This window comes from Lupinus angustifolius, chromosome LG03, assembly GCF_001865875.1.
Source record: "Lupinus angustifolius cultivar Tanjil chromosome LG03, LupAngTanjil_v1.0, whole genome shotgun sequence".
In the NCBI taxonomy this organism is placed as follows: Eukaryota; Viridiplantae; Streptophyta; class Magnoliopsida; order Fabales; family Fabaceae; genus Lupinus; species Lupinus angustifolius.
The window spans coordinates 1,384,486-1,405,729 of NC_032011.1; the positions used below are offsets into that span (position 1 = coordinate 1,384,486).

A 21,244-nucleotide genomic window follows, 5' to 3' on the forward strand; every position below is an offset into this window, starting at 1 on the left:
GGACTTTGCAGGAGCTAATGATGGGAACCCAAAGATCAGTGCTAAATTTATTGCACCATGTTATTCTATGAACAAGTAAGCCAATGGATTTTGGCCTTTTGCTTCGGAGCTTCTCAATTTTGCGTCTATCAATTGCACCACTTTCCTCATCATGACTCAATTTGCTTTTCTTCCGCAAGGATTCGGAGTCACCAATTGTAGGGCGAGTGAATTGTTGGATTTTGATGATTATGTGGAATACAATCATGGTTAATAAGAACTGTGGGTGTAATGATAGAAGTGCATAGGAAGAGAATGGTTATTGTGACAAGAAACCCAACAATTCTGATGCAAAGCTGAATCAACTACTGGATTAAGTCTTAGAGTTGACGTTGTTGCAGCTGGTTGATAAAGTATTATGGCTCTCAAAAGTGATGGTTCAGCTAAATTTTAGTATCTCTAAATCTATCAAAACAATCACTAATTCATTGTTTTTCACTTACTTGATTAGGATATATATGGATGAGTACCTTAAGGTTTATAAAATTATAGAGAGATAGAGTTTAGTTTAGAGAGTATTGTTAAACGATTTTATATAATTGGGTTGGACCTTTGTAATGGTGTATGAGAGCTTTTTGTTTATTTGATTTGTACTCTTTTGGTATATGATAATTTCTCGTTTTGCATTGCAGCTTATGACTATATACAGGGTTAGCACCTTCTAAGTGTATATTATATAAGCAGAGTTAGTTTATGTTTAGGATGTTGAATAAAGGCCACAGTTTGGAGTGTTGATTTGTTTATTAATGTGAACATAGGCAACGGTTTTATACGTGTTCTATAAAGTATCATTGACAACGGTTTTATAAGTGTTCTATAAACTATCATTGGCAACAGTTTTACAAGTGTTCTATAAAGTATTATAGGCAACGGTTTTAGGAGTTTCCTATAATGGTCACGGTCAAAAAACCATAGTCTTTGTGAAGTAAAAAATCGTTGCCCATGTCAACTACAAAGGCAACGGTTTTTGTATGCTATTGCCATATATCATAAAACCGTTGTCTAAACAAAAGACAACGCCTTAGACTACCACAATTAGAAAACCGTTGTCTATGACAAAGACAACGATTTTTTAATATTAGACCACAGTTTTTAGCCGTTGTTGTAGGATAAAAATGTTGTAGTGCTTAGATAAAAATGTTTTAAAATAAATATCAATTTGTTACATAGACAACAAAGGGATAGCTTTTGTTCCTCCAAAAACACTAGTAATTGCAAGTGGGTTTAAATCTTATCAGCATAATGGTTTTATAGTTATAATATTGTAATGTATCAATTAGTTCAGGTGTTCAATTAAAAAATTGGTCCTCATATTCTTATGATATATAGTTATATTGAATATACAATTAAACTGATTCAAAAAAGTTAGGTCAAATATTTTGCCATCCTTGCTGTAGGAGAGTTAGCCCCACATAACTAAGTGGATCTTTTTAGTAACAGGTGGAGGTGGAGGCAACTGCCCCTGAATTTTTACTTTTATTTTCAATTTTTTTAGTTACATCTAAATAATGTCTTCGAAATACTTATTGGATATTATATTTTTCTTTAATATGTAACTTCTTAAATATCTACAATATAATTTGTTTGGTCCTTCTAATATTTATAGATAAAGAATCAAGTTCTTTTAGATGTGTAAATGTCGGTTTTACTTATAATACGATAATTTCATTTGAGTTTGTAATGATCTTATACTTATAAAATAGATTATGAGGATCATAGATTGTCTTTGTCAAACTTTGAAGCAAAAGTCCTAAGATCGTAAGAATTTTTATAAATCATTTAGTATTGATAACATATGTATTTTTGTCTAAAAATTCTACCCTATGAATTTCAATGACCAATATAAGACTTCAATATTTTATTGTTGATGTCATTAGTCTTCATACTTGAAAAAATTCAATTATCCCTGAATTAAGTTCAATTTTGACAATATAGTGAAAGTAAATGCATATCATTTACTTAATTGAGTTGTTCGTTTTATCTTAACAATTATGGTTTAGACTAATAATGCATTGGTCTAATAGTGTAAGACCTCATTAGATCTCTAAGGTTGATGGTTCGATTCCTGTGAGCGATACTTTTTGGAAGGGGCCACCACGAACCCCGAAAGGAATTAATTCCTTGCCAAAAAAGATGAGTATATACCCTTGGTAGTACTAAAAAAACTATTATGGTTCAGCTACTCCAAAATTTTCAGCAATAAAGACAAACAAACAAAGTTAAACAGTAAACTAGAAGATGAATTTCTCTCGGATAATACCATATATAATTTATATTAGTAAGAAAATAAATAATTGTTTATCTCTAATTCAATTGTCGATGACTTTAAGACATTTTTAATGATGTACATTTTTCTGTATCGAGGTTATTGTTATTTAGAATTAATATGTTATTTTAAAATTTTGAAACAATTATATATATATACATATATTATTTTTTACTCATTTAATCTTATTTATAAATCATAATTAAATATTATTCTTCCTCCTAAACTATGTATCAACATCTACCATTGCACATACCTATGGATGTTCCCAGTTTAGTCAAGATTGTATCAAGTGTGAAGATATTTTATTCTCTTCTCACTAATAACAACATGGTCTCTTAGTTCTTTTTCTAGTTGTTGTCCCAATCCTTTGTTTTCCTATCGTTTTAGGAAGATGGTTATTACCCTATCTTTTTCTAATGGCGTTACATTTAAAAATTAGTAATAAAATTAATGTTAAATTAAAAAATTAACAACCCATGCATTATATAGACTAAAACTAATGACATAATTAATGTAATAATCCTACCATTTTAGAGGAGATATTCATTTATATCATGTTAAATTATGTCAATAACTTTTATATAAAATATATTTAAGAGTAAATTACATTGATATCCCCTGAATTTTAGTGAAATTACATAAATCACCCCTCACTTTTCTACACCTACTCAAACCTCTCCTAGTTTTTATACTTTTATTACACTGATCACCCATACATAAGAAATAAGTGTAATCTTTTAAACAAAAAATGTGATAAATGCAATTAAGTTAAACAAAACATGATATATTGTATAGACAAGTCTAAATAATATGCAAATAAATGTAACTTTATTATTTTTGGGTGCAAAATGCATCAACAATTCTAAAGAAATATTGTTTAAATCGCTCTTATAATATAGTGTAACGAACCAAAAATAATAAAGAAATATTGACTCATATATTATTTCGACTTGTCTCCACAATATATCATATTTTTTTTAACTTAATTACATTTATCACATTTTTTGTTTAAAAGATTACACTTATTTCTTATGCATGAGTGATCAGTGTAATGAAAGTATAAAAATTAGGTGAGGTTTATGTAGGTGTAGAAAAGTGAAGAGTGATTTATGTAATTTCACTAAAATTCAGATGATATCAGTGTAATTTACTATTAAATATATTTTATATAAAAGATAGGAAAACAAAGGATTGGGACAAAAACTAGAAGAAGAACCAACTGACCATGTTGTTGTTAGTGAGAAGAGAATAAAATATTTTCACACTTATTCTATGAGTTCTCCTTTGCTTCTTTGGAAGACATGCGAACGATTTGCGCTATTGGCTCTTGGAACTTGAAATCGAGGTTCCTAAGAATGTTCCTATGGACCCCTGACATTAATCCTACGTTCCAAAAACTATCTCACACTCAATGTTGGGTGAAGATTCATAACCTTCCCCAGGAATATTGGAACCCAAGAATTTTGTTCTCCATAGCAGGAGGGATAGGAACTCCAATATCCCTGGATGAAGCAACCCACAACAGGACATTTGGGAATTTTGCAAAGGTTTTAGTTGAGCTCAATCTCAAAAGCAATCTCCATGGTCAGATATTGGTGGAAAGAGACAGTTTTGCCTTCTTTGTGTCAATTGAGTATGAGAATCTTCCAGCTTTTTGTCATCAATGTCAAGCTATTAGTCATACTGAATTTCAGTGTAGAAAGAACAACAAAGCTAAAGCTGATGACACAAGGAAGCAGAGGGTGAGAAAACCACCTACTGAGGAAGACGAAAAGAAATATGATACGTCTCACATGGATAAAGGTGAGCTGGAAATCAAAATCAGTGACTTAGTCATTGACTTGGAGGTTGAAAGAAATGACAACTTGGTGGATATGGAAAGACTTGAATCACCCAAAGATATGAATCAAATAACTGATTCATCAGGGTCTAGTGAAGGAATCCCTCATCAGTTGAGGAGATTGAAGTAAATCATAGTGAAAATGCAATAATTCAGGAAACTGCAAAAATAGGTAACCTTGTTGTAGCCAATGATATGAGAATAATTGGTAAACTTTGGGATAATGGTGAGGAATGCTCAGAGGAGGAGACCTTCACAACTGTTCTTATTGGAGACTTTAATGTTGTTATGTGAGCTTATGAATGTAGAGGTCCCTCTTTCCTAATAGAATTGCTTGTTATGAGTTCAAGAGCTTCTTTGATGAGAAATTATTAATCAACATTCCCACTATTGGTGCCAATTTCACTTGGACAAATAGAAGGTTAGGGGCTGCAACTACAGAGAGAAGACTGGATAGAGTTATATGCAATGAAGATTGGATCAATAATTGGAATCAAGTGTCTTGTTGCTCTCTGCCTAGGTTGGCCTCTGATCATCACCCTCTGCTGCTAAATCTTTCGAATGTCAATTCTTTTAGGCCTTCTTCTTTTAGATTCCATAAAATGTGGTTTCAAAATGAGGATTGCAGAAGACTGGTGAGTCACTCTTGGCACTCTAGAGTCTTTGGATGCCCTATGTATATCCTTGCTCAGAAGCTCACAATCCTCAAGAAAGAGCTCAAATCTTGGAACAAAGCTGTGTTTGGTAACATCCATCACAAGGTTATTTTGGCTAAGAACAATGTTGAGCACATTCAAAATTGCATAAGGGACTCTGGTCCATCTAATGATCTTTATCACCAAGAGGACCTGGCTCAATCTGAGCTTCTAAAAGCTTTGGTCATTGAGGAGATATTTTGAAGGAAAAGGCTAGAATTAATTGGCACAACTATGGGGACAGAAACACTGCCTACTTTCATAAAATTGCTAAGATCAAGCATGTTACAAAATCCATGTCAATGATTAAGTATGGAGATGAGCTTCTCACTGATCAAGATGAAATAGCCTCACATGTTCTTGATTATTACACTAACCTCTTTGCTTCTCCTAATTTCATGAGCTCTAACAATTTGATTCAGGAGGTCATCCCTTCTCTGGTAAATGAGGCTGACAACCTGATGATCTCCTCTATTCCTACTGATATGGAAATAAAGAGTGCAGTTTTTGACATGAATGAGGACAGTGCCCCTGGTCCTGATGGCTATGGTGGGTCTTTTTACACGAAATTTTGGGATATCATCAGCCTGGATGTTTTCAATTTAGTGAGGTAATTCTTCCAACAAAATTGGTTGATGCCTAACTTGAATTCCAGTAATGTAATCCTCATTCCTAAGATGCAGGGTGATGAGAGAATTGAGGACTACATGCCCATTGCTTTGGCCAACTTTCAATTCAAAATTATTACCAAAGTTTTAGCTTCTAGACTCTCTGTTGTGGTTCCTAAGATCATCTCTTCTTCTCAAAGAGGTTTTATCAAAGGCAGAAGCATTAAAATTGTATTTGCATTTCCTTTGAAGCTGTTAACATATTAGATCACAAGACTTTTGGAGGCAACATAGTAATCAAGCTTGATATAAAAAAAGGCTTTTGACACTCTTGAGTGGAGCTTCCTTCTTCAAATTCTGCAAGCTTTTGGTTTTAACCAAACATTCATTAATTGAATATCTCTAATCCTTCACTCTACCAAACTCTCAATTAATGTGAATGGTCATAACATTGGTTTTTTCAATTGTTGCAAGGGGTGAGACAAGGGGATCCTTTATCCCCAATTATCTTTTGCTTAGCTGGGGAGGTGCTAAGCAGAGGTATCTCTAAACTAGTCATGGATAATAAGCTCTCCACCATCACTGGCCCTAATAACTTGCACTCTCCTGGTCATGTTCTTTTTGTTGATGACATCTTGATCTTCTGTAAAGGTATTAAAATGAATCTTACTTGTCTCAAGAAGCTAGTGATGCATTATGCCATGGCTTCTGGCCAACAAATCAATGTCAACAAAAGCAGATTCTATACTAGCATTACAAATCACAGAAGAATTGCTTCAATCTTAGGTACTCTTGGTTTTGTGCAAGGCAATCTCCCTTTCAACTATCTTGGTATTCCTTTATTCAAAGGTAAGCCTAAAAAGCTTCATTTGCAGCCTATAGCAGATAAAATTATTAACAAGCTGTCAAATTGGAAAGGTGCATCTTTATCTTTAATGGGTAGAGTTGAGCTTGTGAGATCCATCATTTAAAGCATGCTTGCCTTCTGCTTTCAGGTCTACAAATGGCCTTCTAGCTTATTATCTCAGGTTGACAATTGTGTCAGGAACTTCATCTGGTCTAGTGACATTGGTTTCAAAAAGCTTGTGACAGTTGCTTGGCATAAGGTTTGTTCTCACATGGATGAGGGAGGTCTTGGAATCAAATCAATCAAATGCTTAAACAAGGCTTCTATGTTGAAGCTAACTTGGGATCTTAAGACTTCCAATCTGGAATGGGCAATATTCTTTAGATTAAAGTTCAATTACAAAAGCTATAACACTCCTAAGTACTCTAAATCCTCTATATGGCCAGGAATTCGAGAAAACTGGCTCCAAGCCAACCTGAATTCCATTTGGCTAGTTGGTGATGGTTGTAGTGTCAATTTTTGGAGAGATAATTGGCTTGGTGAGCCTCTTGTTGACACTTTAAACATTCCTATGGGCATTCATGCTAACCTTCAGGGCTCCATTGCCAACTTCACTGTGAATTCTAAAACAATTATACCAGGGGAGTTAAATAGAAATTTCTCTTCTGTTTCTAATGATATGGCTTCTTACAAGGGACATGATGGTCAGGACAAATTGGTTTGGATGCCTTCCATGGATGGTTCTATGACTTCCAGAGATTCTTTTGATTTTGTGCACAAAGTTGGGGACAAGCTTTCCTGGTGTAAGCATATTTGGTCATCTTCAATTCCTCCTTCTAAATCTTTCACAGTTTGGAGACTGTTTCATAGGAAAATGCCAACAGATGATCATCTCCAAAAAAGAGGTTGTATGTTAGCCTCAAGATGCAACTTGTGCAACTGCAATGTTGAAATAGAAGAGCATCTATTCTTCAACTGCTCTGTTGCAAAAAGGATTTGGAATTGGTTTTCTGCCTCATTCTCAATCCAAATCAACTTTTCCTCTATTCAATCTATCATTAAGGATTGTGTTGCTATTAAATGGAGTCAATTTAGAGAGGTGAGTTTAACTTGTGTAGTTCATAACATCAATACAATCTGGTACTGCAGGAACCATAATAGATTTGATGACAAACTAATAACTACAAGCTAAGCAATCTCAAGAATCAAAAAGGAGACTTCTTACTCTGGCTCTTATCCCTCTGCTGCAGTGGCTTCAGGAGGCCTTCATGAATTCCAAACTCTAAGGTTCTTCAATATTCCTCTCAAACTTAGTAAAGCTCCTACATACATTGAAGTTATATGGAAGCCTCCTCATTGTAACTGGATAAAAGTTAATACTGATGGAGCTGCCCATGGTCATCCTGGTCCAGCTGGTGGGGGAGGTTTTTTTCAAGATTCTAAAGCAGGTTACATCTATGCATTTGCCAACTTTCTGAATGTGCAACATGTTATTTATGTTGAGCTTCATTCAGTAATCCATGCGGTGGGCATAGCTTTTCGAAAGGGTTGGTCAAACCTTTGGCTTGAGAGTGACTCTATGCTTGTTTTAGATATTTTCAGTGGAAATTATAATGCCCCTTAGAAGCTTTCTAATGATTGGCAAATATGTAAATCTCAGATTTCTCGAATGAACTACAAAATATCTCACATATTTAGAGAAGGTAATACTTGTGTCGACAAACTGATCTCATTTGGAATCTCCTCTCAAACTAATTCCATTTGGAACTCTACTTCTCCATTCATAATAGAGGAGTTTTCTATGAATAGGGATGATCTCCCGAATTATAGATTCGGAACTTGTAACATGCTTATTGCCTTCTTCTTGTAACACTTTTCATCTATATATTTTGGTGCTCTTGCACTTTGCTTTAAAAAAAATATAAAATATAAAAACCATATAACTTTCTTTTATATTTTTTTTTTTAAATTTGTTATGCATGAGACTCAAATCCCTTCATTCCTTAATTCTCTCCCTCTTATCCATCACATTAGATTCTACATAAAATGATATTAATGTTAAAGCATTAAATTATTTGAATTTAGATGCAATACATGTACACCTTAAGCATGTTTAAAAACAATGCCATGCATGCTGAACTTTGTTATAATTCATCATTATATTTCTCCTCTACCAGTGGCAGATTCTGATGAAGTTTGAGAAGATAGTTAGAAGCTAATGATGCATGAATTGCAGCTCCATAAGGAAGTGCATCTTCATCGACTGTGAAATGAGGATTGTGTGGAATTGCAAGACTTTTAACAGAGATATTCCTAATTCCAAGGAGGAACATGTAACCAGGTATAGCCTCTTGATAAGATGCAAAGTCCTCAGATGCCATAACTAGTTCTGAGCTACTCACTTTATTGACACCAAACAAGTTCACAGCAACACTTTGGAATAACTCATGCAACTCATCATTGTTAAAAGTTGGAGGCATATAAGGTATCTCTTCATCAAGGAAGTTCACTGTTGCATTACATCTATACACAGAAGCTTGCCCAATGACAACCTTCACAAATGAATCAGTTTTAGTCTATAATATAGGAATCAGAGAGGATATGAATTCCCTAAAATAACAACAACAAAAACAATACATGACACTTGTATCACCTTATTTATAATTGAAAAATATTTTTACGTAGAAAAACTCTCTCCTCTCCGGTACTAGAAAGGAGTCTGACTCATAATATAGGATTGCAGTGAAAACTTATAAACTTATTGGGATTGTAATGAAATAACTTGACTACACAAGAAACAAGGTGAACAAGATATTTTTGGATCGACAGATGTTAGTATGTTATTATTTGTTGTGAGCGAGACTCGAACTTTCAATCTCTTTCACTCCACCCTAACCGTCAAACCACTTTATAACTCTTTTTATTTTTTATTTTTTAAATTTACTATGAATGAGGCTCGAATCCCACAATCTCTTTTACTTCATTCCTTAAACTCCTTCACCTTATGACTCCCAACAAGGTCAACAAGATTGAGTTGAAAATAAAAACAAATAAGCCTTAATCTGTGGTCGGAAGGATTGACATGATGATGCATTAAATAAATCTACAGTACTTCATTACAGACCTGCTTAATCCGTTGTTTTAGATGCATCATGTTTTCTCTTGAAAAAGCTCGGAAGGTGCCACCAATTGTTATAGAATCTGGAATAACATTGAGTGCATCACCTCCTCCGAATTTTGCTACAGTCAAAACCTGTGGAGATATTATTTATGTTAGGAAGACATAGAATGGATCAGATTACTTCTTGAAAGAAACATTTCTTCTTAATTCAATAAAACACTTTATACTTCAAATAGATTATTGTATGACATGTGAGAATCTCCATTCTTTGTTTACATATGTAGGTAAAGGGAGCATATTTTCTTTGTATGTGGTTGAAGAAAATATATAATTATTAATTATTGTTCTGATCAATCATAACTTAAAATATATAAAGTGATATATATTGTGGATAGAAGATATGTTTAAAGGGTAAGAATGAAATGTTTTTAATGTCTCAGTATAAAAAGTACATGGTCTCAAATTAAGTAAAGCGGCAACAAGGTGGAACTGATACTTCTAGGTTATGTGTAGATGACAAAGCAGAAAGTTGATGAAGGTAAGGAAAGCCAATAATTGCTAACGAAATCGATTTTTCTAGCTTAAGCTGTGCTGATTTTTTTCCTTTTACTTGCCATTGTTCTTTCAATGTCCATTCATAGTTTAAATAAAGATATATAAGACAAGTTTAGTTGATCTATAAAAGTAAGGATAAACCGGGATCCTCTCGAAGTCAATTAAATCCCACCAAATAATATAAAAGATTATTTTTTGTTTTTATAATTTTTATTTTTAAATATGTCAAACTTTCAATTGGATTGTGATACAATGAGATATAAAAAGTATGACGAGTGATCTTCATTTAGATAAGAACAAAATACCTTGGAGTCAAGAGGATCAGACTCACGAGAAATAAGATGTTGTAAGCTAAGAACCACATTAGAAGCTGCAACTATTGGATCTATAGAATACTGAGGCATAGCAGCATGGCCTCCCTTGCCACTTATTATTGCTTCAAAGAAGCCACTTCCTGCAAATAAGGGACCAGACCTAGAAGACACTTCACCTATGGGTAGGGTAGGGTCAACATGCAATCCGAATATTGCAGAAACATTTTCTAAAGCTCCACTATCTATGATTTTCTTAGCCCCTCCAAGTCCTTCCTCTCCTGGTTGAAAAACAAGAACAACAGTACCCTATATGTGCAACAAATTATAGAATGATATCAGGGACAACCCATAAGAGTATGAAAATTAAATAACACAACCATGCAACTCAGATGAAGATATCAAAGAACGTATTACTGGTATCTCTTTCTCATGCGCTATGAGGATCTTTGCAGCACCAAGAAGCATAGCAACATGAGCATCATGACCACATGCATGCATCTTTCCAGCTACTTTACTCTTATGCTCCCACTCCACCAGCTCCTAAAGTTACACAGCCCAAAATATCATTGAATAGAGATCAAACTGTGCCCTATTCTTGGAAATATAAACTGTGCCCTACTCTTTCAAATAAGCTAATTCTCTTATGATCAAGTATGAAAGTTAACATTTAACAACAATATGTTTACATGAAATAATTGAACTTTCACAACCAATCCAAACACAGTCTTGATCCAAGAAAAAAAGATACGATAGAAATGATGTGAACCTGTATAGGTAAAGCATCCATGTCAGCTCTTAAAGCAACAAAAGGAGAGCTTCCAGTCCCTATGAATCCAACAACACCAGTAACTGCAACTGGGTATTTGTATGGGATACTCAATTTTGTTAATTCTGATCTTATCAGCTTACTGGTCTCAAATTCCTCATAACCAAGTTCTGGATTTTCATGAATCTTCCTTCTTATGTCCACCATCCAATCAAAGATCTCAGGCTCCTTAGCTAAATCAAGGAACTTGGAGGTGAAGGAGCTGGAATGTGAGAAGATGGGTGTTGCAGCAAAGAAATGAAAAACCATCAACAAATTGACCCATTTGGCAAAACCCATGGTTGTTTACAAGTTCTGAGTAAATGTGAGAGAGAATCAAGTTAAAGCATAAGAAGCACCAAAGAGGCAAAGATTTTGACCAATGAGTTAAAGGTTTGTAAGTAAAGAAACTCAATCTTCATTAAAAAAAAATTATAATACTAATTAATATTATTTTATACTCCAATATAAAAACATTATTATCAAACAAGTATTTAATTAAATAAGGGATGTTTAATTGAATTCTATAAAGAAAACAAGTATTTCATTAAATAATTAATAAAGAATGTTTTATTATAGTAAAATATCATAAATAAATTTAAAAAATCATGAAACAATATAAGTTTTACCATATTTAAAACTTGATTAAATAATTAAAATTTCGTTATAACAACTAGAAAAATGAAAAAGATAATTACAAATATTTTCTCTCTCAAAACAACATTGTTTTGTCACTTTGTTATAAATGAATAGTTAATCATATATTATTTGTATATAAATCTTATACTTATAGTGTATATATATTATACTTAATAAATAATGTATAAAATATAAAAATATTAAAGTATAATATTTGTCTGCTATCAATGTAAAGATTTGTACACATTCATTATTCATTTAACATTTACTTATATTATTATTTTAAAGAATCAACTATCATTAAAAATAAACCATAAATAATAGATGGAGAATATATAAAACTCATTCATTTCTAATATATACATTTTTTGCTGAAAATATAATGTGACATAGATGTTCTTGCATGAATCCAAAGTTTGGTTCCTCTTTATATTTTGTTGACAAATGTCGAGCATCGAAGCCTTGGACTCACTTCAATCTCCAACAGGCAATTGCAATAAACCTTTCTACAATGTTAAAAGCTCATCTAATTTTTTCTTCCAATTGGCATAGCTTTATTCAAATTATTCCCAATATGTGTCCTTCATAACCAAACAAGAAGTAGCTTACAAATTTTCATTAATGGAGGAATTGATTATTACTATTGTTAGTGTTGTAATAATGACTCACCCACTCTTATTTTTTTATTTTTACTCATTTTATGATACAACTACTTACCTATTATTTTCATTATTTGTTCTCATCTCCCATTGAAGCTTGATAATTCAAATACATATAAAATTTATGCAATTTAAGGAGATAAATGTTTGCAATTACTAATGAGATAGTATACAAATTTCATACACTATAAAAAATGATGTTGTCACCTATAAACAAATCATTTACTACTTTGTTACATTTATCATGTGTTACTTTTCATGTTGTGAGTGACGAATCCTGAGTTAATTTTTTTTAAAATGATATCATTTTTCTATTTACAACCATACCCTTGATTGGAAATTGTATGCAAATTTATTCATGAATAGATTGCAATAAGGTCAGTACTGAAGATTTAAAAACACAAACTGTTTTGCCAAATCTCTTAAGAGTAAAATGGTCTTCTTTGGTAGTAGCCGTATAAATATAAAAATATCCCTTGCATTTTAATTGTTGAGTTAAAAAATGAGACAAAACCCAATTTTTATGATTAGGCAACTTAATACTCAAACAATATATGTTAATTGGTTTAGGAGAAAAAATTTATGTATCCATAACATAAAAGATTTATACACTATCATTATATGTTACTAATTTTATAATATGAATAAATTATGAATAATATAATAATTGTGTATAAATATTTACACAAACAATATATATAGGTAGATAGATGTTTTTTTAACAAATCTATATATGTGACTTTATTCTAGTGATGCTAAATAATTTTCAACCCAAGATTCATAGCATTTCCAAATATACATCTACCACAATACTCCATTATTATTATTACTCTTTCAAATATTAAGGTGAAAATATAAAGTATAAACATCACAAGAAGCAGCAATATACAACACTTAAATACCACATTGAACAACCGTTTTTGCATTACATACACGTTTTTTTTATTATGTTCATTCAAAAACCTATGTGCCTGAGATTATATAAGTAAATATTTCAAAATAGTGTGCATTAAACTTTGTCAAAAAATATATATACCGATAATATATAAATTTTATACATTATCATTACACCATCCAACGTACTGTGTATAAATCTTTACACTAAGAGACTTTTTCGATCCTAAAATTTCATTTCTTTCCTTACTTCATCTTGTAAAGGAAACTTAGCACATCCTTTGCACAAACTTCATCATTATGGCAGTTAGGTCCATTAGTAGGGCACAAAAAATGAAATAAACCATGCTTTAGAGAGTTAGCCTTACTTTTATATATGATCATGTAACATCATAAAGTCATTTTATATCAAACAGCAAAAAACACAGTCAAAGGATATAACATGGTTGTTCAAGTTTTATACTGAAAACCCTTCTGAAACAAAACTCAAAATCTGGAATGGACAAAATCAAAACTACAAAATGCAATTAAACTCTTCTCTCATTTCACTTCCTGACAGCTTGCCTGTTTCTCTTCTTTGCACCAGACTTAGCAACTCTCAGGCTCCTACTCACGGCACTCAACCTTGCAAGAGCTGCCTTCTTCAAATCAGGCCTGTAGTAGTTATCGGCAACCTGCGGAAGAACACGATAAAATTAAATATGGATTTAAGAATTAACAAAAACATAAAACACAAAGGAGTATGCAAGATATCGAAATAGTGAGATATTCAAAATAAAAATGCATGTAAGCAAAAGCTCATCAAGCTTGTTCACATATGGGAATTTACGAGAAAATGTACCGTAGTTTTTTAATACAAATGAAAGATGTAGGTTGAGATGGCATTAACTGTAAGGAATTTAGACCACAATCGAACACAATACTCTGATGTAGTATTTTTTTTGTTTTTCGATTTATGGAAGGGTGTAGCAAAGGTAGAACTTGCAAGTGATAGAAGCTCAGAAGCCAAGCGTAACAAGTAAATTTCATTGAAGAAACCCAAGTACACAACTAGGGATACTTCTAACATGTTAGGGACTCATCACTGCCGGGAAAAACCAAATCATGTTGGCAGAAATTTCAAGGCTGTAGACATTCTTACTTAATTCAGAGACAAAAATACTTCAGATTGTTTCTTTTCAAAACAAAATCAATTGATCAAACAATTTGGAATTTAGTATTAGGGGATAACCATGACTCGTTACTTGACAGAGAGAAGAGATAAACACAAAATCAGGATCATATGAAAAGAGGACATTCAATACAGATCTTGTAAATGATAAAAGCTCAGAAGCCAAGCGTAACAAATAGATTTCATTGAAGAAAACCCAATAAGGATTCATCTTACATGTTAGAGGCTCATCACCGCTGGGAAAAACAAAGTAAATGTCATTTCAATTTAAAAAGTTCATCTCCCAAACCACATGTTTGCAAAAGCCATTTATGTCAATAATTCAAGCCATTTAAAACAGAAGCATGATCGGATACAAGACAAAAAAAACCCTGGCTGAGACATGTCCATTACAATGCATGGATCAAACACAAACTAAGCTGCCAACGACACTCAAAACAAAGTTACAACAATTACCATAACCACCACAAAGACATGTTTACCTTAAACAAATGGTAGTCTAAAATTAACTTGTACATAACAAAATTCAATACAACACAACAAAACAAAACATTTGCTAATATTAAAAAAAACATGAAATTTGTCATATTTGAAACTAAAGCCAGATTGAAATGAATATTTACTTATTTAGCTAATAAGATCAAGAGAAAATATAATTTATTGTAATTAATGACACAATATTGAATTGCACACCAGATACACGTATCAGGAAAAATTTCATGACAAAAAAAAAAAAAAAATATCGATCTTCCCAAATTACCTGATTTTGCACGGCCTTCGCCGTCCTCCTAAAGTCCTTCTTCAGAATAGATTTGTGAACTAAAGCAGCAGGTTTGTTTTGCTTCTTTGTCTTGGTAGTTGCCAACAACACAGACTGATCTTTACCAGCAGGCTGGATAGTAACGGTTTTCTTGTTCGCTAAACCTATCAATACAATCGTATAAATCTCACTTCACGCAAAACTATTTAAATACAGGGACTCTACACAATACAAAATACCATACATAAATGTTGATGAGGCTTTTGGAACAACTTATAGAGAGCTTATATGAAGCTGATAGAGCATCACTAGAAAAGAAGCTCATGAAAATAGCTAATGAAAATAACTTGCGAAACTAAATAATGAAATTAACTTGTCAAAATAGGTTCCTAGTTCCAACCTTCCTATAAGCTCTTTTTAGCTTAATTCAATAAGCATAACACAAAAATTATGAAATAAGCTGTTTCAAGATACCTTATTGAATAAGCATTGTGATATATGAATATCACTTAACCTCACAGGGTAAACACATTTCAACAAAATTAAAAATATGAACATTTGCTGCAATTATATTAATTACCCAATTTCTTATGAGTCACATGCATCAAAACACAACAAAATTACAAATATATTACATTGATTTAACAACAACAAAAAGTGAGAGCATAGTATAAATACCAGAGAATTTGTAAGAGTTGAGATTATAGAGATTATTAGACTCTCTACTAAATTCAACACTTTGAGTGCCTCTACCAAACTCCTTCACCAAGAAAGAGTTGTTCTTCTTCACGATCTCCCAAATCAGTTGTCCTGGTACTGTGGCCATGTCTCTCTCTTCTACTTCCTCACCTGAAACGAATCAAATCAGATCCAAAATTGTGAGCAATGATGTAAAATAAACAGAACCCAATAACAATAATAACCAAAAGAACGAACCTTTGGCCTTGGATTGTGAATGCAGAGAGTGGAAGGGTTTTGGTTTGTGTGAGAATATATAGCATAGCGTTAAAATGAGGAACCCTAATGTGGAAGTGGATGTTAGAAATGGGCTAGAATCTATAGCCCATTAAGCTATGAGAGTGGACACCCAAGACTACATAATTGAACCCAAACTCATTAAGCTTGAGGATAAAAAATTTACTCCCAAAAATAATTTAACACACCCTTCATCGGCCAAATCTCGATTTATGTAAGTAACACTTGTTAAGATAAATAAAGTTTAGTTTCTTATCTATAAAGTAAGAGGATTGATACTCTTGATTATACAAAAAAACTCTTTAACTTTAACATGTTTACTTTTTAAAATTAAGTGCATATTTAAAATGAACATCATGAGTAAAAATCAATTTATATACCTTTTAAAAGGTTAAGTAAGATTAATTGAAAAAATGTGATTAAAAACAAAGTTTGTGAGTGTTTTCCCTATAAAATTACTTCGATATAGTTTGTTTTAATAACATTGATTTTCCACATGAGGAAGGGTGATACTTATTGGGATAAATAAAGGTTAATTTCTTACCAATAAAGTAAGGGGATTGATACTCTTGATTATACAAAAAAATACCCTTTAATTTTAACATGTTTATTTTTTAATGTTAAGTGCATAACAATTTTTAAAAAAATGTATAAAAATCAATTTATATTCCTTGTAAAAGGTTAAGTTAGATTGATTGAAAAAATGTGATTAAAAACAAAATTTATGATTATTTTCCCTATAAAATCACTTTGGTATAGTTTGTTTTAATAACATTGATTCTTCACATGAAACATTCTTGTCTCAATCTTGTAAGATCATCATGATGAAGTTTGTCTAGGAACACATTTGCATGGAGACTCTAGAATTAATTTTCAATGAAATTTCTCTCTAAACCATACTAGTATTTGATTTGTTAAGTGTGAGCAGTAAATAATTATTTATTGTTGACATACAAATTAAAGTTACCCAAAGTTACTTATGCTTAGGTAAATTAATTGGAAATCTGATGTTTTGAGCAAATACTAACATCATTCATGAATACCAACAAAATTGTATGCAAAGTTGTAAACAAAGGCACAAATATAGATTTTTTAGGCTACGAATACAAATGTTCTATATAGAATTCAGAGGTAGCTTTGAATTAATGACCATGAGGAGAAAAAAATCCTAGTACAATATGAAGACAAGTTTTTTTATGAATCAAATGTCATGAGTATTTGAGAACCTATATTCATACTGTACCAAATATCAAGTCATAAGTAACTAATACTATATCATCTTTATAACTCAGCTAAATGTTACATTATTTACACAGCCAAGATAAGCCTTGGATGATTCAACTACTACCATCAATGTTTGTAAAATGTCTCCAAGTTGTACAAAATATTCCACCTCCATGTCTTCAAATTACTCATAGATAAAGCATATGTAATTGTCTGCAAAACTAAGAATCTTCGGTTGCAAAGGAAACAATTCTACAGCTCAATCGCATTCACCGGAATCTCTTGTTATTACCTGGAGGCTCAAGTCTAGGGTTGGATGTTGGTAGGACATGGTGTGTCGGCTGCACCGAACCACTTACTGCTTCATTTATCCTACTGAATACCAGCTTAAGGGGAATACAAGCTATGACAGGACCTTTGTGCTTATTTACTTTTGATTTTCTTACCTCTTTTGATTGCCTGTGTCCAGTCAGTGAGGACAATCTGCGAACCTTTTTATTTAACAGACCAGGTTTCTTCCTTTTGGAAGATTTACTATGTGAAAAACGCGACAAATTCTTGGACGATATACTTCCAGCTACCGAGTTTGGCTTGATCATGCAATGAGTGTCACCGTCTTCCAAGTCACATTCAACGTTACCCAACAAACTATTGTAGTGACCATCTTCCAAAACCTCAACTGTTAGAGGGTGTCCAATAAAGGCCTTGCCATTTAATTTACTCACAAGAGAAACCAAAGGGACACGTTGTGGTCGGTAGCTGGATTTAACTTCTATCTTAATATCATATAACGAAGCATCAGAACAACAATTTCTTCCAGGAGAATCTACAGTTTGATGTCTGGAGTTAACGGTAAAACGAGAATGGCGATAAGGAAGTGATCTCTGAGGTGTGAAAGAACCATCAGGGAAATGCTTCACCTCAATTGTGCCCCTAATATGCTTGCTCAAGTCCCGAAATCCATCTATTTGGCCTTCAGCAAGTGAGTTGTACCTAACTTGAGAGGTAAAATTGTATGAAGCATTGGGAGCACCTACAAGTTTCCGATCAACTTTCTGACTGACACCTTGACTGAATCCATCAGAGTTCTCGATACCTGCTAGATAAGCATTGGATTCACCATTCGTGTCCACATGTTTTCTCAAGCTTTCTTTTCTATTTTTACTTGTATGTCTTGAGTTCCTCTTTCCTTTTGACTGCCACTTTGAACTATCTCTCTCTGTTCTATGGCCAACAATATTATGATCAACCGCTGAACTTCTACAACTAGTCTTCTGACACTCCTTTCCCAATGACAAGGCTTCAGAATGACTAACATCACAAGATTGCTGCTCCAATGCATCAACTTGAGGCTTTCCCGATGAACAAGAAGGAAGTGTCGGAATGACGCCTGGAAGAAGGAATTTCATCAGCACTAGTGGCATAGCTAAATTGAAATAGAAGCAGCAAAGAATTATGACTGAACTATGTTCCATATTGCTTCAAAAGTGGGAAGAGGTTTTATAGAAGAAAGAAGAAGAATTTAGAGTAAGTGCTATTAAGTAGTATTGCGACAGAAGAAATAATTATGAAACCAACCATAGCAGATGGCAAACTTAACTTCGTGAAAAGTTTGGTTTGGACTCCCAAGTTAGTAACATAAAGACATAAAGTAAACTTGCTCAAGTGGAAAATTAATGGTCAATGTATCCCAACTCCCTTCTAAAGATAACACAAGTAAAACTGCGCCTCAAGTTAGCTCATTAAATTGTTAACATATAACCAATGTCTTCTTCAAGCATCCACATCAATTTTCCATCTATTTTTCCAGATTCCATGTGCTGAGATTCATACATGAATCATGAATAATCATGATAAAGGTGAACCAATCAACACAGTTAAGATCAAACATGAGAAAATATAAAATACCAACGAGGCAGTTCAAAAAGAATTGGCGAGCAAAGTACCCATCAAAAGAAAAAGATCATTGCACATCATAGCATATATGCCGATAAAAAATATCCACCCAAAAAATTGTTGCTTGTAACATGTGGTGATAATGAACTAAAAAAATATTCAGATAACAATCATAAACATTGCACATAACACATGCAGAAGACACTCCAGTGTTCAAATACCTGCAGCATGTTTCTCCTCTCCTATAACTCTGACAAATGGCCGATCAACTAATTTATCCGAAGAATTATTCCCAAGTAGCCCTGATATGCCAGAAGCCTCAATGTCCTTTAATGTGTGACTAATTTGACAAGTTCCATTCTCACAAGCAGCCACAGTAGTATCAGAATTATGAATTGCTGCAGGATCACTTCTCTTTGATACATTGGAATCTAATTTTAGAGCCTTGTTATTAGTCACTCCACACATTGGAGAACTTCTTGAACAAGGAAGTTGATCACAAATTAATGGAAGTGACACCATGGCCACGGTACTCTCCAAAACCTTCGTCAATTGACGGCGACGATTTTTCCTTCTCAAGATTTCATGAACATTTGCCAATTGCGATCTCTTTTTTTTCAATGTCGAACAGTGACCCTTACCACCATTAACCAAAGTTCCATTTTCCAGGCAGTTCCCTGTGTTTGAAATGCTTAGCAAAGTACTATCTTGCTGAACTATTTTCGGCAATCCGACACCCTGAACCTTTCTCTTCGAGACTGCACCAATGCCCAAGTCCTCAAGCCCTCTCATTCGCTTGACTCCTTCCGTTCCATCATCTTCCGAATCATTAGGCGTCCTTCTTCTCCTTGTTTGCATAGAGCGGCGCACCTTAGCATAACCACTTCGATTTGGCTCTTCGAAAGATAAACCAGATTGAGGCAACTCCGGAGCTGAATTAGAATTATCTTCAGAATCACTCAACTCACCCACCACATTCTCATCACGAGACGCGACGGCCGATTCTCCAGCTGAAGCACCATGTTCACAACCTAACTTACTTGGTTGGGAACATAAATCCAATGATTCCTTACCAAGGTGAGCATTCTCAAGCTGAAGAGCATGAAGAATAGCATCTTCCCTACGAGCATATTTCACAGCCTTTTTGCTCAAAGTGGCAGCAGAAACTTTTGCCTTTTCAATCCACTCATCATATTCACCACACCGAAAAGCCTTAACCCTCTTAGATTTTTCAAGATTATACCAATCCCTAATAATAAAAAAGTGATTTTTATCCTCCAAAATGAGACAAAATGCAAAGATGAACAAAAACAACGAAAAGTGAGTAAATAAAGAAAGAGAAAAAGAACTAACACAGTAGCATCATGACGACCTAAAAGCTTAACAGGAGTAGCGGATCTGGGAGAAACCAAGCAAGTATCTGAAACTTCATGCATACCCATTATCCGACCCGGCCACCATGACCCGTTTCGTCGACGGACCCAAACCAAAGTACCCTCTGACGCATCAATTCCCACCATTGAAATCTGAAGAAGAAGAAGAAAATGGGAATTAAGGATTGTGTAGTATGTAGTGTGTTTTGTTGATATTTGAGGAAGAGAAACGAACTGAGAGAGTGAGAGAGAGAGAGAGAGAGTGAAAAACAAACGCGTAAATGTCCTTTTCCTATATTTCTGACAACACAATGGACATGAGAAGAGAGAAGGGAACCTGTTTTTCTTTTCTATTTTCGACAAAATACGCTATACTAATATCTATACTATACGCTTCTACATATATCGTGTCCTAATTTTCTCATAATCATTATACAATTGTTCATTAATTTAAGAATGTTTTCTAGGTAAGTTCCGAAAAGAGAAACAAATGAAAAACTTTGGAGTCATCTTATTAATATAGCTGTATGTCATCTTATTAGAATAGTTTTATAAAGAAG

At 33.3% G+C, this 21,244-nt stretch overlaps 3 protein-coding genes across 3 annotated transcripts; all 3 read right to left on the reverse strand.

Annotated features, from left to right (window-relative positions):
• LOC109342888 (IAA-amino acid hydrolase ILR1-like 4) lies at positions 8,346 to 11,458 on the reverse strand. The gene is made up of 5 exons (XM_019580931.1): positions 11,055 to 11,458; positions 10,703 to 10,828; positions 10,280 to 10,594; positions 9,423 to 9,551; positions 8,346 to 8,850 (listed from the first exon to the last, which is right to left on the reverse strand). Exons 1-5 carry the CDS (start codon positions 11,391 to 11,393, stop codon positions 8,443 to 8,445), a joined length of 1,317 nt encoding a protein of 438 aa, XP_019436476.1. The 5' UTR covers positions 11,394 to 11,458; the 3' UTR covers positions 8,346 to 8,442.
• Positions 13,635 to 16,255, reverse strand: LOC109342891 (60S ribosomal protein L28-2-like). The gene is made up of 4 exons (XM_019580935.1): positions 16,153 to 16,255; positions 15,895 to 16,065; positions 15,217 to 15,380; positions 13,635 to 13,959 (listed from the first exon to the last, which is right to left on the reverse strand). The coding sequence occupies exons 2-4, from the start codon at positions 16,040 to 16,042 to the stop codon at positions 13,831 to 13,833; spliced, it is 441 nt and encodes a 146-aa protein (XP_019436480.1). The 5' UTR covers positions 16,043 to 16,065; positions 16,153 to 16,255; the 3' UTR covers positions 13,635 to 13,830.
• Positions 17,304 to 20,905, reverse strand: LOC109342890 (uncharacterized protein At1g51745-like). Its single transcript, XM_019580934.1, has 3 exons — positions 20,665 to 20,905; positions 19,533 to 20,560; positions 17,304 to 18,805 (listed from the first exon to the last, which is right to left on the reverse strand). Exons 1-3 carry the CDS (start codon positions 20,829 to 20,831, stop codon positions 17,685 to 17,687), a joined length of 2,316 nt encoding a protein of 771 aa, XP_019436479.1. The 5' UTR covers positions 20,832 to 20,905; the 3' UTR covers positions 17,304 to 17,684.

Coding starts and splice junctions, on each gene's coding strand:
- LOC109342888 (XM_019580931.1), bottom strand. CDS start 11,393: ATGGGTTTTGCCAAATGGGTCAATTTGTTGATGGTTTTTCATTTCTTT. Junction 10,829..11,054: donor TGGATGCTTTACCTATACAG/GTTCACATCATT, acceptor GTGTAACTTTAG/GAGCTGGTGGAGTGGGAGCA. Junction 10,595..10,702: donor CGCATGAGAAAGAGATACCA/GTAATACGTTCT, acceptor TTGCACATATAG/GGTACTGTTGTTCTTGTTTT.
- LOC109342891 (XM_019580935.1), bottom strand. CDS start 16,042: ATGGCCACAGTACCAGGACAACTGATTTGGGAGATCGTGAAGAAGAAC. Junction 15,381..15,894: donor CAACTCTTACAAATTCTCTG/GTATTTATACTA, acceptor TTGTATTGATAG/GTTTAGCGAACAAGAAAACC. Junction 13,960..15,216: donor CGAAGGCCGTGCAAAATCAG/GTAATTTGGGAA, acceptor GTTCTTCCGCAG/GTTGCCGATAACTACTACAG.
- LOC109342890 (XM_019580934.1), bottom strand. CDS start 20,831: ATGGTGGGAATTGATGCGTCAGAGGGTACTTTGGTTTGGGTCCGTCGA. Junction 20,561..20,664: donor GGTCGTCATGATGCTACTGT/GTTAGTTCTTTT, acceptor TTTTATTATTAG/GGATTGGTATAATCTTGAAA. Junction 18,806..19,532: donor AGAGGAGAAACATGCTGCAG/GTATTTGAACAC, acceptor TCCTTCTTCCAG/GCGTCATTCCGACACTTCCT.